Source organism: Haliaeetus albicilla, chromosome 12 (genome assembly GCF_947461875.1).
Source record: "Haliaeetus albicilla chromosome 12, bHalAlb1.1, whole genome shotgun sequence".
Lineage (NCBI taxonomy): Eukaryota > Metazoa > Chordata > Aves > Accipitriformes > Accipitridae > Haliaeetus > Haliaeetus albicilla.
The window spans coordinates 8692389-8710699 of NC_091494.1; the positions used below are offsets into that span (position 1 = coordinate 8692389).

At 39.6% G+C, this 18311-nt stretch overlaps 1 protein-coding gene across 4 annotated transcripts in view; it reads left to right on the forward strand.

Annotated features, from left to right (window-relative positions):
- Positions 1-18311, forward strand: part of DAPK2 (death associated protein kinase 2) — a 56207-nt gene that overhangs the window by 20260 nt on the left and 17636 nt on the right. For 2 of the 4 annotated variants that reach the window (XM_069797962.1, XM_069797963.1), the window contains one exon: positions 12644-12865. The exons of 1 other annotated variant lie outside the window; for it this stretch is intronic. In XM_069797962.1, coding sequence (XP_069654063.1) covers positions 12644-12865 — 222 coding nt within the window. Of the gene's footprint in view, positions 1-12643; positions 12866-12885; positions 12905-18311 lie in introns of those variants that run through there. One more of the 4 variants, XM_069797965.1, reaches the window with a different exon arrangement.

Below are 18311 nucleotides of genomic sequence, written 5' to 3' on the forward strand. Positions count from 1 at the left end.
GTATTCATTCCATGCTTTTTAAATGAAAAATGTTACTTATGAGTAAAAATACACATAAAATAAACAGTGCAGCTCCCCACTGGACTAACAACAATAAAGCATTGGACAAATTACTAGCATCTTGTGCAGAATAGGGCTTGCAGATACTTGTCTGATGGTCAAGCTTAATTGAGCTCAGGTGACATCTATTAATAATTGTTAAAACTCTACATTGGTGGTTTTGAACTGGAGTGAAAACCTGCTGTAATATCTGAGTGTGACGCGCAGTGATGCTTTGGTGAGGAGAGATATATAAAATCACTCAAAGAGCTAGATTTGTTCTATCTAGTGCCAGCATATTTGGGTTGGAGTAACTGGCCTGTTTTGGGCAGCCCATATTGCAGATTCATTTACACCACAAGTGGGTGACTGTATCCTAAAGCCAGGGCTTCTAATCTTTACTTACTACGGAATATACAGCTTCTGTGAGAGGGTAGTTAACCTCAATATCTGAGTTTTGTGGCCCTATAATCCTCACAGAGAGAGAATTTCCATTGTTCTGTCTGTTGCGTATGTAGGAAGAGCGGTGGGAACAAATAATGTAGCTTCTGTGCTGTCCTGCTTCTGGAGTAGATTGTTTACTTCAATATAGTAAAGATTAAATAAGATGAGGAGATAACTTCCACCTCTTATTTGGCAGACCAGAAGACTCCACAAAGAACAGTGGAAGGGGAGTATCAGCAACCCTTTGTGGTTTTGGCCTTACAGATAATTTGCTAAAATCTTGATTAAAATGCCAGCATGATTTCCATCTTTCATACGTGAGGAAGGAGAAAAATCATTTAACCATAATACTGCTATCCTCTTAAAATTTATCTGCTCCCAGGTATATTATATATACAGTCCATATCTAGCTGGATTTGGACCTTGTAACACAAAGGTACAGTGTGCTAACTTTCTGCATGCATATTATATATGTGCTGGTGTTGCTCCACATAGCAGAAGGAACAGCTTATCAAATCAGCTATTCCTGCTGAGCATGAGTCAGCTTTGACCTTCCCTAGGTCTCTGGACTCTGTTCATTACCACTCCGAGAGCTGATATTCAATCTAAAAGCTAAGTGTGATAAGTGGGGAAATTTTTTTTTATCATGTGCATTTTATTCCTGAGCTTCAGATTATGTAAAATGCTTGCCAGGCTATCAGGAATTTGTCAGTGCTGTATCACTGCAGACTCTGCTACTCCAACCTCCAGAGCTGATAAGGGCCACATTGCTTGTCACTGTGTGATTGGCAAGTTTCCAAAAACATTTAACAGCTTCAGGAGATGCTGATGATGATTCAGTAGGTGGCACGATTTCTTGTGATGCAGGGCTAATGACCCAAAATGGTGTTTAAGGCATTAATTGGCTGTAATGCAGATACCATGTTACTTTATTGATAGCCTGTAATAATTCATAGCATTGTTCAGAAACATTAGATTTAATAATCTTGCTTTGAATTTCAAATGGTTTATTTGCTCTCTACTTATTCCAGTAAACTAGATCCTTCTGTTTGAATCCATATTCCTCTATTGTTCTGACTCTCCTCTGGCAGTGGACACAGAGATCGTCATCTTTGGGCCAGGATATGTTGGTTATCTTTGCATGAGCTGTAAAGAGATGTGGTTGAAAGGTGCCAGACAGTGACATTATCAGAGTCAGCATATGTCCAAAGGTGCTCGGCACCTCCATGTTGTGAATATTGAAACTTGCCCTGTAAAGTCACTGTATTCTAGAGTGCTATACAATCAGTTAGTAAAAACATGAGTTGTGGTTGTGAGTGAAAATGCCAGTGTGTTCAAAAGTGGTAGCTGATTTCTTTTTCTCTATCTATATAAAATAGTGCATCTCGTTAGGTTTAAAAATTAGCATATTATTAGAGTAGTGGTATTGTGGTACTTTTCTCTATACCATTAACTGGTTTGGTTAGAAGTCACCCTGAGACTGCACGGGCACTCAGCCTGAAATGAAGCCATGTTAGTTGTTTCTCACATGATAAAAATTTTCTTCCAGTCTATATCACAGGGCTGTGGTAAGTTAGTGATATTTCTATGATAATCTTGTGTGAAAGGTTCAAAAGAGAGCCGTAGCATATTGTGAATTGGATTTACTTCTGTGCCTTTCACACACGAAAAATTTATCTACTTTTTAGTAGCCAAGTAAAATTCCTGTTAAATGCTTTATTAAGAAAAGTTTTAGATCATTGTCATAATCTGGCATCAGCTGCAGTTTAGGTTCTGTGTAGTTAGTTACTTTAGGAGAGGTAGCCATTTCATTTGCATTTTGTTTGTAAAAAAAGCACCCACCAAACAAACCAAAACTCACTTCCCCCCCCCCCCCCAGCTTAAACAGGAAGTACAGTGACATTTGTGATAATTTTGTTTTTAAAGCTCTTTATGAAGTTATAAGAGGTGTCAGCAGAGTATTTAACAGATTAAGGTTTTGGGGTTTTTTAGTTTCATTCCATAAAGTCTTATGGAAGCAGCAAGGTACTTTCCCTTCAGTGACCTTGCCATGCTAGGATTTCTGTTTTGTTGTTTCAGCTATCATACTCTGGTTTCTTTGTAAATACTTTGCTGTTGGACATACTATGTATTCACTGCTTAGATTGAATTTCTGCTGTACCATATCCTGGTTTAGTCTAAAAAAAAAAAAAGAGTCTATAAAAAATAAAGTATACTACAAATTATTGCTGTAGTCCGTTTACAGAAGGGTTCCAGTTCTTCATGGCTGTAACCACAGACTTCCTACAAAAAACTTCCAGGAAAGTGCTTTTATGCATATATTCTGTGAACCTTGCATGGCCTTTGGTTTGAGCTGTGTTTCATAAATGAGCTGACAGCATACAAATAGATTGTAGAAGAAGTTACCAACAGAATCCTTTCTTGGCTGGTGGGAAGAGCATGCCAATGCAATTACAACTAGCAGAAATCATCTCTGAAGCGTAAGGAAAGAGGGAGGAGAGTATTTAGCTTGATAAAATTATGTGCAGTAGAGCAATGGCTCTAATCACTTAAATTTGAGAGGAAAACAGCTTTTTCAGGCTTGAGATTTTTTAAGAAAGGTATTCAGCAAGAGTTCCCAAGGGCTTTGGTTTGAAAGTTAACAAAAATGCAACCATGAAAGGATAAAATTATTAGTGTAGTTTTTCCAAGGAAAAGAAATAGGAGTGAAAAAGATGGAAAAGTAATAAGATGCAGACTTTTTAAGCTTGAGATCGCAAGTTAAAACCGATCTGAATTTAAGAGTGGCAAAAAGGCACGATGAACAAAACTGTTGACAAAAACAATTGTTGTAACTGAGAATAAAAGACCCTTCTTTGCTGAAACTAAATAAACCAGCTTCTTGAATGTAGAGAAGTCCTGCATTCAGGTTAGCTAGACACTATTATCTGTGATTATGTTTATGTATATTAACTTAAGAATGTACACATGATGATTTCATAATATATTTTTAGGATTTTTACTCGCTCTAACTGTAGATTTTGCAAAATCAAAGCAAAGGCTGCTGTAAGCTCACTCACTGCAGAAAGGACAATGTGATGCTAACAGATGGTGAAGCTGACTTGGCTTATGACAGTGTAAAGTAACTAATTGCTGTCGGTTACATTTATTATGTAAATAAAACTGGTTTAAGAGTTAAAGATGTCATATTGATTCAGAGGTCAGAGACTATATGACACTTGATAGGGTGTAATTTTTTTTTCTTGCTGTCAAGTGACCAAACATAATTTATCATCCAATTAGAGAAAGAGAGCCAACGACTGGCAAACTTTGCAAAGTCTAGTAAACTTAAAATTAGATCTCTAAGCTGTGTTTTGGCTTCCTAAGCACAGGCAACCACATATGTGAATTACGTTGTTTGTCTTTGTTTGGGGTAGGGTTTTTAATAGCAAATAAACCCTTTTAGGCTTGCATTCCCACAACTGAATGTCTTAAATGTGAAGGAAAAAAGGACAAATACAAAATTCATGTTTTTATTCAAACTGTATGCACCTTCTTATATTGTGAAAGCTCATTTTTTCATTTTTCCTATCAAGTCCTTCCTATGGTAAGCTGTTGGTTTTTTATGATAACGGTGCCTTGTGTATGATGTTGTATCCCAAATCTTGCTTTTAGATACATAGAGCATGTTTAGGGTAGTGGGGAAGGATGCTGTGAGACTGAAACATTTACCCTACTCTTCTATAGAAAATGTTCTTAAATCAGAATTGTGTGTTCATAATTTGATGTAAACATGAGTCAGAACCATCTAGTTCTATCCATGGATACGACTGCTGTTTTCAAGGTACTGCTGTAAGGTAGACGGATGAAGTGACAGTGACATGCCTGAGGCAGCCCCACTTTCTGACCGAGCTGAGCTCAGCACCTTGGTGTTTCTGTTTTTTTCAGTACATGGAGTGGAAGCAGTTTAAACAGGATCACTCAAAAATGTTAAAGTGTGTCTTTTACCTTCCCAGTGTCTAATATAATTCTGAATTACAACCAGGCTTGAGTTTTGTTGTCTTCCTACATTGTATAGCTTTGAGACTTCTGGTGTGAGAAGTTTCCTTTGAGGCTCTTGCATTGTCCAGAATGTAATTATACTGTTAAAACCAGCTGGCTGGCATACCAACCATAGTTTCTTTAACTCGGCTTCAATCTTGAGAGAAGTGCACATCTGAGCAAGAACTGAAGTAGGCTAGGAAGAGTTCAGTGTAACCTTGTTAAAACATAATAAACAACAACAAAACACGTGAGGGAGGAGAAGATCAAGGGGAATGGAAGGTTATCTCCATTTCCCTTAAAAGCATTTGCTTGTGTTCACTCTAGTTTAATGAACTTTTCCATCTGGTGCAGCAATACCAAATGTGTCGATGTCGGTATTACCAAGTTCATACTGCTGTAGCTTGGTGTACTTTAGATTGCTATTTTCTGTTCTACTCAAATGGAAGGAGGAGACTTTCACCTTTTTTGGAATTTCACCTCCCTACACCCGCTGTAGGTCAAAACCAACATCAGAAAAGAATAATAGATATTCATGGCACCATTCAAGTCAAAAAACCGTGTGGAAAAAGTATTGCCGTGTTTTGCCCTGTGCAATAGGCCATGATTGTACTCTTTCAGCAGCCTGGCCATATACTGCTGACATTGCTGAGCCAAGCAGCTTCTCATTGCAAACCCCAGCCTCGAGCAGACACCTCCCAAATTGGAAACAAAAGGAATCCCAACTAGATGCTCAGATCCCCAAGTGAGGTTGCAAGTGCTCTGTGAAAAGAAGGGTTAAACTATCTTGCATTTGCAGTAGTCTGCGTGTGCATCTAGGCAGTTAAAAGACTGGTGTTGAGATGCTGTTAGGTTTTATTTTAGTTTCCTTTCTGGTCATGTATTCTTGTGCAGGAACACCTAATGAATAAAAATATGAATGATTATAATTGCAAGTCTAATGATTTCTACAGACATGGAATTAATTTGTAGGTCCAGCTGTATGCTTACCCCTCATAATTTTATCTCATTTTTCCAGTAGCATTACCTGCATTTTACAAACTTTGGGAAATTAAGTACAGAAAGACTAAGGTGTTATTTTCCATCAAGTATGTAGGAACCTTATTACCATTAAAGTTGCTGGGAGGTTGCAGTCTGTCTAAAATCGCTTGTAAATCCGTTCCAAAGTAAATTGTCCCGCCTCATCTAAGGAATGGAGTGTTTCCTTTTGACTGGCAGAATGCCAGAATGCTGTCCTTTTCCAGGTTCACTTACTTTTCAAACAACTCCTTGAAAACATACTTCAGTGTAAAGCATGTCTGTCAACATGTTCTAATGTAGCATCTATTTTATGGGAATGTCAAGTTTTAACAACTACCAAAAAATAATAAGAATAAAAATCCTCCTTTTTAGAATTCTTTAATGAATGAAATTAAGATGAATATGGACAGAACATAAAGAAATAGATTGAATATGCAGAAAGGGAACATATGTTTGGTATTTGGGAAAGAAATGGTTTGCTCTTCTCAAATGACAGACAGAATCAGCTTCCTGACTCCTCCCTCTTCTGGCCTCAGAGAGCCTGGCTGGAGTCAGGTAACCTGTACTGTCATCTCAGTGTTTTGTTTTACATATTTTCAGCATTTCATGACAGCTACTCAGTGATGTGGTGTTTCTGGAGTATCAGAGGAAGATTCATATAAACCCATACCTATACAAACAGTTGCTTTAAAGGCTCTCTTTATTCTAATGCTCCACAGCAATACCACTGTTATGCACTGAGGCATTCCAAACTGGAAGGCTGCACTTCTGTAATTTTCTCAAGTCAAATTCTGCCCCAGAGCATTACCCTCCAGAACCAGTATTAAAAATAAACTTTGAAAAAAGAGCAAGAAGTTATCCTGTTATTCTGGATTGTCCAGTTTCTCTCTTCCCCACATCTTTTCCACATCCTCTCCTGAACTGCTGAACTTGTGCTCCCCTAAAGCATGCTTCCGTAAATAGACTCCAAAACCAGCCAGTAATATTGTTTCTGTGTTCTTATTCAGTGACAAATCTCTTAGATGATAGTAGCAATGTGAATAATAGGTTGTCTTTGTGGCTAGGATAAATTCCCTTATTAATGATGGATGGATTTGATGTTGTACCTAATTATATTATAACTGACAGGTTGCAACTGCTATTGTTTATACTCTTGAGCTGCTATCACAATTGAGGACAGACTATGTTGATTCTGACAAGGCTTTTGTACAGCTGTCCAAAATATTTCTGAAAGGGAACAAACTTCATTTCTTTAAAAAACAAAAAAATTAGGAAGTGTCAGCCTCTGACCTTATCTTGTGTGTGTTGTAAATACTGCTGTTTATGATCCAAGTCACCTGCACTTCAGTGATATACTAAAACCCATGAATTTTGGCTAAGTCATTTGGCTGAAATTTGGATATCTGAGCTGTGAAATTTAGTTTCAAGTCTAAAATCAGCCACAGACTCTGCATGTGAAATTAAGTAAATGGCTTAATTTCTCAGTGCCGTCAACTCAGGTGTCAGAGACACACACTTTCCTTTCTTCTACTTTTTTCCTAGCCTAGATTGAAAGTTTTGGGAAGCTGATGCTGTTTGATTCTGATGTGCTGAATGCAAATGCATTAGGAGGTTGCAGAAATGCTGTTGTCTTGGTCCTTGACTTTAGAAGCTCTGTAGTTAACAAGAAATCCAAAATGTGACCGTGATTGTAAAATATCAGTGAGACATTCTCTTTTTTTGTAGCTGTATGGACCTCCATGTGAACTATTCATTGTGTCTAGCAGAAAAGTAGAGCAATATGCTACCTCCTAAACACTTGTTCAAAGACTTTTCTCCCTGCCTGTCCCTTCTCCAGCCTTTAGCTCTTCTCTTAGTGTGCTTCAGTGTATCAGTACTTGGCAAAGCATTGGGCTACTTGTGTGGAGAGATACACCAGCTGCTGCTTTATGGCAGTCTTTAAGGTGGTTGGAAAATACTTTAGCATTACCCTGTGATGCTTTAATAAAGACCCTGGGAATTCAGGAACAAGCATGGGCAAAGCAAATGTGCTCTGCACCAAGTAGGGAAATGGGTAAGCGTGGCTTATGGACAGTATCGTGGGTAATTCCATTGTAACTATCTTAAATGTCCTAGGCTAAGAAATTGTCCATTTGTATTTTTCCCTGTGGCTTGCAACCTCTTCTACGCACAAACCCTCAGTCAAGACTGTCTGCAAAAGCCTGTTTTTAAGGGATTAAGGAAATAGCATACAGACTGGGACAAGAGCAGGTAGAGTGTGCGTTCGTGGGTACACATGCAGCGGGGAAATAGTAGATTACAAGGGAATGAGTATTGTCATGAACAATTGTCCCAGACTATAAGTATGTAAAAGGAGAAGTCAGCAATTCCTATGCTGGTGTCATTATTATTTTTGTAAGCTTTTAAGTAAACAGAAATGTACAAAATTCACAGTATCGCTGGACTTTTTAAATGCTAAAGTGACTCTGTTCATTCCCATAATCCGCAGTCATAAAATAATATATTCTCTCTGAACTTTGCTGGCAAAATTTATGTCCCCAGAGAGAATTTAAGGAAGCACATCAACGTTAGTACCATGTCTCTTTAGAAAGTCTGAACCAAACAAGGTGCATGTCTTATAAAAAATGAACAAACAAAAACCCCATGAAACCCACAATGTTTTACAGTAACAGCTCTCAGCACTACAAAATGAACTCTTTTAGCAGAATGTTTAAGGCAAGTTTGGGGATTTGGTAGCAGCAATTTAATTCTCTTAGCTTCTTTAGGGTTTACATGTAATGATAAAATCAGGAGGCAGAAAGAAATACGAATGAATGAATGGATTTGACAAATGCCTACAGTCTCAGTTCCATTTATGATTCATTATTCCTAAAAGGAAAACTACACTTGTCCCATCCATTCCTACCTCTCTCCTGAGAAGTGTTTAGGATACGTATGAAAATGAAAAACAAAAAGTTGTTCTTCAGGCTGTCTGGTGTTGTTTGAACCCTTTAAAATGAGAGGCTGCCTCTGACATGGAGTGTTAGCGTTTGACAGCAAGCGAGCACCAAGTGACAGCTTTAATGTTTTATTTCTTTGCCTTTGTAGGTTTAAGACAGACTCCAACCAGCTGTCTGTGTTAATGAAGCACTGAGTGCATTATATAATTATAAGGTTCCGAATATAATTGCTGTGTATGCTGCATAATTTAAGTTCCAACTGTACTTGCATCTCTCATTTACCAAGCCAGTGAAGGGTGTAATAATATTGAAAACAATAACAGCTTAGTACTTCTTCAGTGTAGTCATCGGGGGGTTGCACTTAATGAGTCTGTGATTCTTAAAGAGATCCTGGCTGAGAAAATCACAGTAGCTAAAGGTTAAGGTTATCTGTAAGATGAGTCTTTTCCTTGGAAGTCTGGATATAATGCCCTGACTAAGGAAATATCTGATACTAAACATGTATTCTGGAACTGGGAAACCCGCCAATTTTTGCAGAGTGAGATTTCAGACATACAGTGCATTGTGGCAGGGGAGAACAGGGCTGCTCCTGGGTATAAAAAGGAGTTCACTGTCTTGTTTTGTCTGTTTGTAAAGTAGTTGGACATCAGCAGAGACTTGTGAATGTGATGAGACAAATGGACTTGGGTAAGATAGTTCTTTTGGTGGTAGGATCTTTCATACCTGTTGGGCTGTACGCATGACAGGCAAGGGTAACTGTTTTGACTGCACTGTTCTCAGAGGCTTCCCTGCCTTATTTATTAGTTGACTGTGGTTTCCTGGCCATACAGCTTCCTAGAACTTTCAAATTATTTCTGCTCCTTGGTGGAAATGCTGTGAAATATTTGTGATGGTTTTTGCAAAAGTATGATTCTATCAAATATTCATTGGTAAAACCTGAGCCTTTTCTGACTAAGGAATGCTTGGTAGTATACGGAGTACACATGGTAGACTTAAAGTTTCCCTGGTTTTCATTCCAATTACTATGAAAAGGGCAGAGCATGGATTTGAGCTGGTGTTCCTTGCCTCTAAATCACTGAGATTCTGCAGATATTGGCCAACTGCCTCTTCTTGCTTACCCCCACTTTTGATACCAAGCTTGCCAGTTTTTCATATTGCTGTTATCACAAGATGCATTGTACACTTAAACAAAGCAGACTGAAGTGCATGACCTTATCCATAGGCTCAATTCTCCAGCTATCTGGTGCACTTCACCACCATGGTAGTGTTTGTAACAGTACATACATGATCTATTTGCAAGGTGGATTCCGTGGTCTTTTCTTTTCTTCTTTCCCTCTGCCAAAACAAAGTGTTGATAAATCCCTCCTGTAATCTAGCAGTGGAAAAATAAATAACAAGAAGTAACCCTCAGCTTACAGTTTCTGGCAGAGGAGGTTTAGGGTGGTAATAGACTGTTCTTGCTACTTAAAATTGCAGATGAACTCAGGTAGGCTATGAGGTCCTCTAATTAGTGTCCAAACAATAGCAGTCAACTTTTCCTTCCATTCGTACTCTTGTAGATTTTATTGCAGAGATACTGCTCCAAGACTTGCCAGCAGCAGCCTGCTATCAGACTTACTGAACACAATCTCCAAATGCTGCTACTAAAGTGATTTTCCTTGACAGTTATTCTCGCCACTACAGCACTTCCCCACTAGCTCCATGTTTTCCGCCAGCTCAGATTCAGTGTCCCATTTTGTTATGTACTTTACACATCGTTATGTCCAGGTCTGCACTAATAGTTGTGGAAAGGTTAAAGTAATAAATTCTGAAGTACCATTAGGTACAAGAAGGTTCATCAGAACATACAAATTGTTTAAAAATGAGTGTAGTTTATTTTAAGATATTATATGAAACTTATTGAAATCACTGAATCAGTAAAAATACTGGGCTTCCTATCGGGCAATAAGAGCGAGCAGTGAGTGAATGAAACTCATCATCCTGAATGGAATGCACTGACCTCATTTATGTTTGGACTGACTTAAGTTTATGTCAGGACCAAATGTTCTTACTCCTCATTGTCACTTGAGCTGGAGGTGCTTGAGCTAGGAGAGCAGTGAGTCTGCATCAATTAACATCAGTGCTTTTTGTGCTTTAACCTAGGTTTTCTTTTTTTTAAAACCTGTCAGTTTTTGAGTTTCAGTTCTTTAAGATTTAAGGAAAACTTGAGAATTGGTGAGTGTTTGTGTCCAAACAAGGCAACTTTGCATGAATTCTGTGAAAAATCTTTATCCTAACTTGATTTTAGTGCAGACTAGTTGAAGTTTAGAATTTGTGATGAAACCTCAAGCCGTACAAGTTTCACTAACTTCAGACTAACAAGTATTTAGATATCTTCATTGATCAACCTAAAGAGTTAATATATATTTAAATCTATATTATATGCCCACTACTCTTGCTTAATTTGAGTATTACATATTTAAATCAAACCTAAAAAGCTACTGGTGTTTAAGTCTGCTGGATGATCCTTCATGAAAAGAAATGTGTTTCTGTTTAAGTGTGATTTTTTAATTTTTTTTTTTTTTTTTTTTTTTTTTTTTTTTGTCTCTGCCTTTTGGAGTCACTTTGGACAAGAGCCTATTGCATTGCATGGCACAGCACTGTTTATTCTTAGTATTTCAGTTACAGTAGCAGGAAACTGAGACACATTTGTGCTAAGTATTGTACAAATATCCTTAGGCATACTGTGTGGAAGCGAGTAAGTCTCTCTGCTGTTTTGCTGATGGGGCAAAAGTGAATTGCTAAAGGGAATACAATACATTTATGGCAGAATTCAGATCGCTCAAATCCCTCCAGTACTTTAGCTACAGACTGTCCTTTTCTCTTAATTTTTTTCAGGTAGAAGTAGCTCTCTTAACATGTTGTGTGTAGACTAAGTACAAACATACAGTAATAGCTTATGATTTAATTTACTTGTTTGTATGTCTGTGATGATTTTAGTGTGATTAAGCATTTCTAAGATACAACATGGTTAGCATTGTCCCTTCTAAATGGGATGAGCAAAAGGATCCTCTGAATAATGACTGCTTCATTCCACATTCTTTCCTTATGTAGAATTTGTATTGCTCAAATCCTGCTTTAGCTGCAGACCACCTTTCTTTCTTAATTTTGATAAGACATCTCTCAGCTTGATTACAGTTATTTTTTCAGAAGACAATTGAGAAGGAGGGAACATCAACTCTGTGGAAATGTTGCCTTCTCTATGTCCAAAGTGCTTCTCAAGAGCATGATGAAGAAAGAAAAGCTCACACAAAGAACAAAGCAGGGTCCCCTACTTTCCTATTGAAGAGTCAGTAACACTCTCTCATCTTGAAAGGTTCCCACCACTGACATGAGGCTGCAGCCTGCAGGGTTGGTATTATTTGAGTTAATCACCTGACCTCCAAGTGTTCTCCTCTTATGAGATAAGGGGGAAATATTACAGTTGGACTGGAATATCTTACTTTAGGAGCCACAGTGAGGAAAATTTTATTGGCAAATGGCAGCTACATGCCTTTTAAACTTTAATGCAGCCACTTTACTGTTTGGTACAGCGGGAAATTCTTTATTCCTGAATTGCAGTGAGAAAGCTCTTACTTACTCTAGCTAAATTTACAACTAAATTATCAAGTGAAGTGCAGAAATACGAATAAACCATTCTCTTATTTGAAAATTGGTTACTGGAGGCCAGTTCTACATTTCCAAAGGATTATCAATCCTTTGAGTTCTTTCCAAGAGATTATTCTTAACAGAAATACAATAATGCATGCATGTCCTTTCAGAACATCCAGTGGTGTGTTGGAGACTTGAATGCCTTAAGCATTATCCAGTGAAGGAGTGGTAATTTGAACCTTTTGAGACAGATCTTATTCATTTAAACATGAACTGTTTTTTAGAGACTGTAACATTTGTCCTCCTGTCTTGTCACACACTGCTTGGTTTTGCTAAATTTCAGACACAGCAGGAGGCTACCTTGTTATGCTCTAGTGACTTTAACTGCAGAATTCTGACGGTCCTCACTATTGTGCCAAGAGCAAGCTTGTATGGTTAGCAGTGTTGCTCAGGGGTTGCAGGATCAAGCTTTGTATACGAATGGCTTATTTGGGAGGATGTGGTTATATGAAAGCTTCAAGAGAATTTTTGTTATTTTCTTGTCCTTGCAGTGGCCAGTTTGCTATAGTGAAGAAATGTCGAGACAAAAGCACTGGTATGGAGTATGCTGCTAAGTTCATTAAAAAACGTCAGAGTCGGGCCAGCCGTCGTGGAGTGAGACGTGAGGAAATTGAACGGGAGGTTGCAATTCTGCAGCAGATTCTGCATGCCAACATCATCAAGTTGCATGACATCTATGAGAACAAGACAGATGTGGTCCTCATCCTTGAGCTGTGAGTAAGGGGACTTCCTATCCTCCAGGGCAGGATGAGGTAAATAGGAACCGGAAAGGCCTGCACAGGCTGCCAGAACATAGAGGCACTGTTAAAATGGGGCTGTTGTGTTCTCATGCCTCACAGATCTTGGCAAGAGAATTGAAGGAGGTTGCTAGTAAACAGGCCCCCCAGTTCATCCATGTGCCCTGAGGATACAGGTGCACCTTGACATCAGCTGAGGCCATTGTTACTGAGCCAGGGAGTGTTGTCAACTTGAGAACAGTTTACTAACAGAGGGATTACCTCATGTCTGCCTGGTGGTGCCCTGATGTGAACCTTGGAGGAAGCACAAATGGCCACTGAATGCTCATTTCATTTTTTTCTGCTTTCATCTCTCCCAATGCATGTGAAGCCACCAATTCCTTTGCAAAATTTGCAGCCATTCTCACTACTCCCATATTCTCCTCATTTAGAGGAGACTAGGAGAAAGAGGGGAGGAGGGTGAGGGAAGAGGGTTTTTTTAATCCCTAGGCTTTCACTATCAAGGATGAATAGCAACAGGCTGGGAGTGAAAAAGAGCTGCTCACTCTTCTCTTGTTCCACCATGTGATGGAATAAAACCCTTGCCATTTAGGTCCTGCTGACAAGTGAACCTCCCAACCAGTGGATCTGTGGACTGCTGTAGCTTCACCCCTGCACTGTGACCCGTTGGACAGCCAGGCTGCTGGTTTAGGATGACTATCCTAAACCATATGTTGGCTATGTAATGCAAACTGGTTTGTACTGTTTAAGAAGAGATTTAAAACCAGCTAGCAGCAGCTTCTCTGTCTGGGCTGAGGGGATGGCGGCTGGTTCTGCAGAACCTCTGTGTGTCCCTGCCTAGAAGAATAAATGCACAGCCCAGGGAAGCTGGAAGAGTGGTCAGGAATCATCTTCACAAAGCCTTGGCTAAGGAGCCTTTGCTTAGTTGGAACACGAGTTTGCATTTCAGGGAGTCATCTTCAACGCTTTTGTCTGTATTTAATCTTACTGAAAGGAAGTGAGAAAACCTGGCTAATAGGTGTTTACTATGTAGAGAGATGCTGGTTTATTAGAATATGAAGTAGTATCAAAATTGCCCATGTCTACAATAGCTATTAAATTACCTGTGTGAATTCTGTTTGGCTGCTTGTTTCACCAGCCTAGAAATACTGCATCCCAAAGACATCAGCTATTTCTTACACCTTGTTCCCTTTCCTGTATGTTTGATGGAACTGAGGTGAAACATTTGAGACAGATGCAGACCACAGACCAATAATATAATCTCTTATAACACAACTTGTTTTCAGTGTGTTCTGCTTCTTTCTACTGCCTGGCTTGAGATTCTTAAAGTCCGCCATTTGGACAGATGTTTTGGAAAGCCGTCATATCATTTTAACAGTGTTTCAAAGTCATATGTTTTGGGGATTGCATGCAGGGGTTGGTTATGTGATGTTAATGTGAAATGTGTGTGGAGGGTAAAATTTACAGTCACTTCAATGCTGACACTAATGTATGTGTGATGGAATTTCTTCAGTTTTGTGAAATGTAATGTGATATGATGTAGAAGGACCCTAACAAATAAAGAGGAGTAGGAGGCTGATCTTTTTTAAAAGAAGAAATACCGCTTTCCAGCCTGGACAGGAGAACTTTGCTCTGTGTAAATAGCATTTTTGCCTCCTGGCCTTGCAACCTAATACGAATCAGAATGACATTGGAAGAGTTATTTCTGTTCATGTGAGTTCAGCTTATATTGGAGAGGCTAAAGTAGAGGTTTTGTGAGAAAGCACTAGTGATATCCCAAAAGAACAAAGTGTTGCTGTTGCAGAGCTAGAGCAGGTCACATAGACCAGCTGCAGCAGTTTTCACGATTACTAGTGTGCAATACCAAAGGAAGATTGTTAAAGTAACTGATCTATCAGACTGTATATACTGAAGTGTTCGATGCTACAGGAGATTGTCATCACTTTAGATAGGTCATGTAATTAATTTCAGCTTCCCCTGCTCACCCCAGGGATGCAAATTCTCCACTGCGAAGCCAGGAAGGGAACAAAGTTGCCTGCTGCTGTTTGGCTTTCTGTTCTCAGTGCTATTTGCCAACCATTCTGATGCATATTAGATTTGACCCGTAGTGGCTGGGAGGTCACAGGAAGATCGCTTGCACCTCTGCATTGCATCTGCAGCTGAATGCTGTAGAACATTTCGATGTCCCTAAAGTTGACAGTGTTACTGTTGATGTGTTAGTTTGGAAGTCATTTCAAGAAAACTTTGCAGTTGCCTAATGTCAATTATTGAGCGAAAAAATAATCTGCCATGATAAAAATTATTTCACTTTTTCAAGAAATGAAAAAGTGGAGGCACCGAGTGGCTGGGTCTCTTTATACCCAAACTTATACTGGGATAATGAATTTGGATGAAACTTGGCACTTGGCTTGTTGCCATCCTGGGTGTTTCATGGCTGAGGATCAAGACTGTAATAGAAGTGAGTGACTCTGTGTGCACGGATGATCATATAGACCTACACCCAAAGCATCTCCTTCTGTAGAGTTCATAGTGTGTGCAGTTGGTCTATCTTAAGGAGTTGAAAGGGATATAAATTATCTTAGTGCATGTGCAGATTTATATCTATGTGTGTTTGTGTGGCTCAGCCTTCCTAATCTCCACTGAGAACCAGGGGAAACCCGAACACTGTTGCACAAAGCAGTGAGTAGAATTGTATGCTTGTGCTCATCAGAGCCAGGAATGGAAGTAGCTCTTCTAATAAATGGAGCTTTGCTGGTCAGGATGTATGGTCTTGGCCTAAGGGGATGAAATTTGTCATGTAGTGAAGGAGGACAGACATCAATTTAAGCTTTTTTGGGCTGTGTCCTGCTCTCTTGTAGAATCAATACCACTTAGTTTACAAAGCTCTGAGTCTTAGAGGAGCTGTGCAGAAGATGACATACCCTTTATCTGTCAATTCATGATACTAAAGTAGGGCTGTGAGCAAGGAGACACCCTGAGTTCTTCTGCTTATTACAATTTTTAGGTAATGAGTAAATGATGCAATTTTTCTGTATGCATGAATCAGGAAATACAGAAACACTGTGGCTGAAGTTACATAGATCATATGTTCCCTAGCACACTTGCCTTGACCTTGTGTATGTAATCCAGGCGCTGAGGCTTTGATCCCTGAGTGAGATGAAATAACCACTAGCTTTCCAGGGGAGCCAGCATTTAGGCCAGGGAGCATTCCTGAAGATTAACATGACTGCTGGCAGATGGCATATGAGTAATGATAAGCATCTGTTAATTTTTAGGTATATGTCTATGGCCAAATGTTGGTCTCTGTAGCCGTGTGCTGGAAGACAGGAAAGGAGCTTGCTTTTTCTGACTGGCAGCTACTTTGTGCTAAAACAACCTCCCATTTCATTACCTTCTGCTTTTTCCTGTCCTCAAGTAGCCTGATAGATTCTGTGTGTCCTGTTGTCAGGCTGTAGCTTATTTCACTTTCAAAAGGCTGGATGCAGCAGTTTTGACCGGATTAAGGCCACTGCATTCAGCTGCTGTGTACAAATTGGGGATGATGATAATAGCTAATAAAGTTAATTAAATTCTCTCTGTAAACAGATGATCTCTCTTCCTGACACTCTGATATCAGTCACATACTCCCTGCAGCTTATCAAAATAAGTGTTACAGCACCTGGCCAGTTAATCTTATGTTAAGCTACGGTGGACTTCAGCTTCAAAAAGAATGTCCCCAGTATGCTTGATCAATTGAAGAAGCTACCCTGATGTTTAAAAGAGACTTTGGCTAAAATGTTGACCCTCTCCCAAACTCACTGTGCTGGCACAGGCAAGACTATCTCCTATTTACACAGGGGTTGATTCTACAGGTGTTGTTTCTTCTGTTCAAGAGCAGGAAGAACATTGCCAAGTCCACTGCTGTTAAGTGCAGTTTGGCAGGTACACAGTTTGCCCTTCCTTGTGCACATTATTCAGGGATATGCTCTCCACAGCTTTTTGTTACCTCACTGTTCTCTGTCTCTTGGGCCCTGCCTTGAGGCTGCTTTGCCCAGACAAAAGCAGCCTGAAGGCAGGTTTGATTGGTACGCCAGTCTCCTCTACTGGTAAGTGTCAGGGTTGTGTACACAAAATAAACAGCTGTTGCCAAGAAGGCAGCATTGTCGTTTGTCTTCTATTGGACTTTGAAGGAAGAACAAAGGTATCCTTTGCTTGCTTCTTTGTTTGCCATGGGAATAAGGTGACACGGTAATAGGGAAAGAGGTGGAAACAGAGTAAGGATTTTTTTCTGTAACCTAAGGTCCTTTGAGAAAGGAGCATTTGGTCTTTTACAGGTGGTGCTGATTTAAAACAAACACCTCCCTGGATGTTCAAATGTAACTTGTAGTGCAGTTATGAGTGCTTTACTGCAAAGGAGTTAGTGCTGATCTGCTTTTTTTCTGGGACTCCATAATGGCTGGCTTTTGGGATTGCTAGTGTCTTCTGCCTGAGGATTTCTCTGAGTTCAGGTGCATAACTTGGATAAGAACAATCCTGCACTAAATTGCTTACTGCTCTCTTTGTACAATTTACTCAAACCTGTTTTTAAAGCCTGAGTCTTTGTTAATGAGAAATCATCACATCTCTTCTATTGAATTTTCCTTTAGATTACTCTTTTAAGATCTCTGCAGCTTAACCTAATGTCTTATGCCATACCACAAGAGACTGGAGATTAATGGACTCTTTGTAATGTATGCTGATCTCTGACCTTCAGAAAATGAAATGCTCATGTAGTTGTTGTAAGAGGGAGTCTTTTGCTGATAAAGTAACAGGGACTTCAGACTCCCCGAATCTTTTCTTGGTTTCCTGTTTTATCTTTATCTTGTATTCTGTACCTTGGAAGTACCTCCTGCCTAGCATGATTCAAGGTTAGTGTGAACTAGAGAGAAGAGGGAGAATACAGCAAGGAGCTAGCAAGTAAATCTCCTGTGATCCTCGTTCTTGCAGGCTGTACGGTTTCTTCAGCGATGCCTTGGGCATAGTTGGTTGCTCAGAATGTTGCTGAGGTTGCCATTGGGGCAAAATCCCTGGTGTGCCCTGAGCAGCTAACCCAACTGTTTCAAGTGACCACGCTTGGGGGCAGCAAGAGAGAAAGGGAATTAAGTACTTCCAGTCTGGGCAGCTGAACAACTTTCTGACATTCCTTTGTGTAGCAAAGGAGATTCCTGAAAAGAAAGTTGCCAGATCTCCTCCAGGCAGGAGGGTATCCTCTAACATCCTCAGCACAGTCCTCTGTGTCAGGGGAAGGCGAGGGGAATGGCTTTCACAAAATGGCTCAGCTTGTGTGCTTGACTTAAGTGGTATCTTCTTTTGCTGGGGTTGGTGAACTGGAGGCTGGGCTACATGGGCTGTTGGCCTGGCCCGAGAGAGAACTTTTTTTATTCTTAGTCCTGATTAAAGAGTC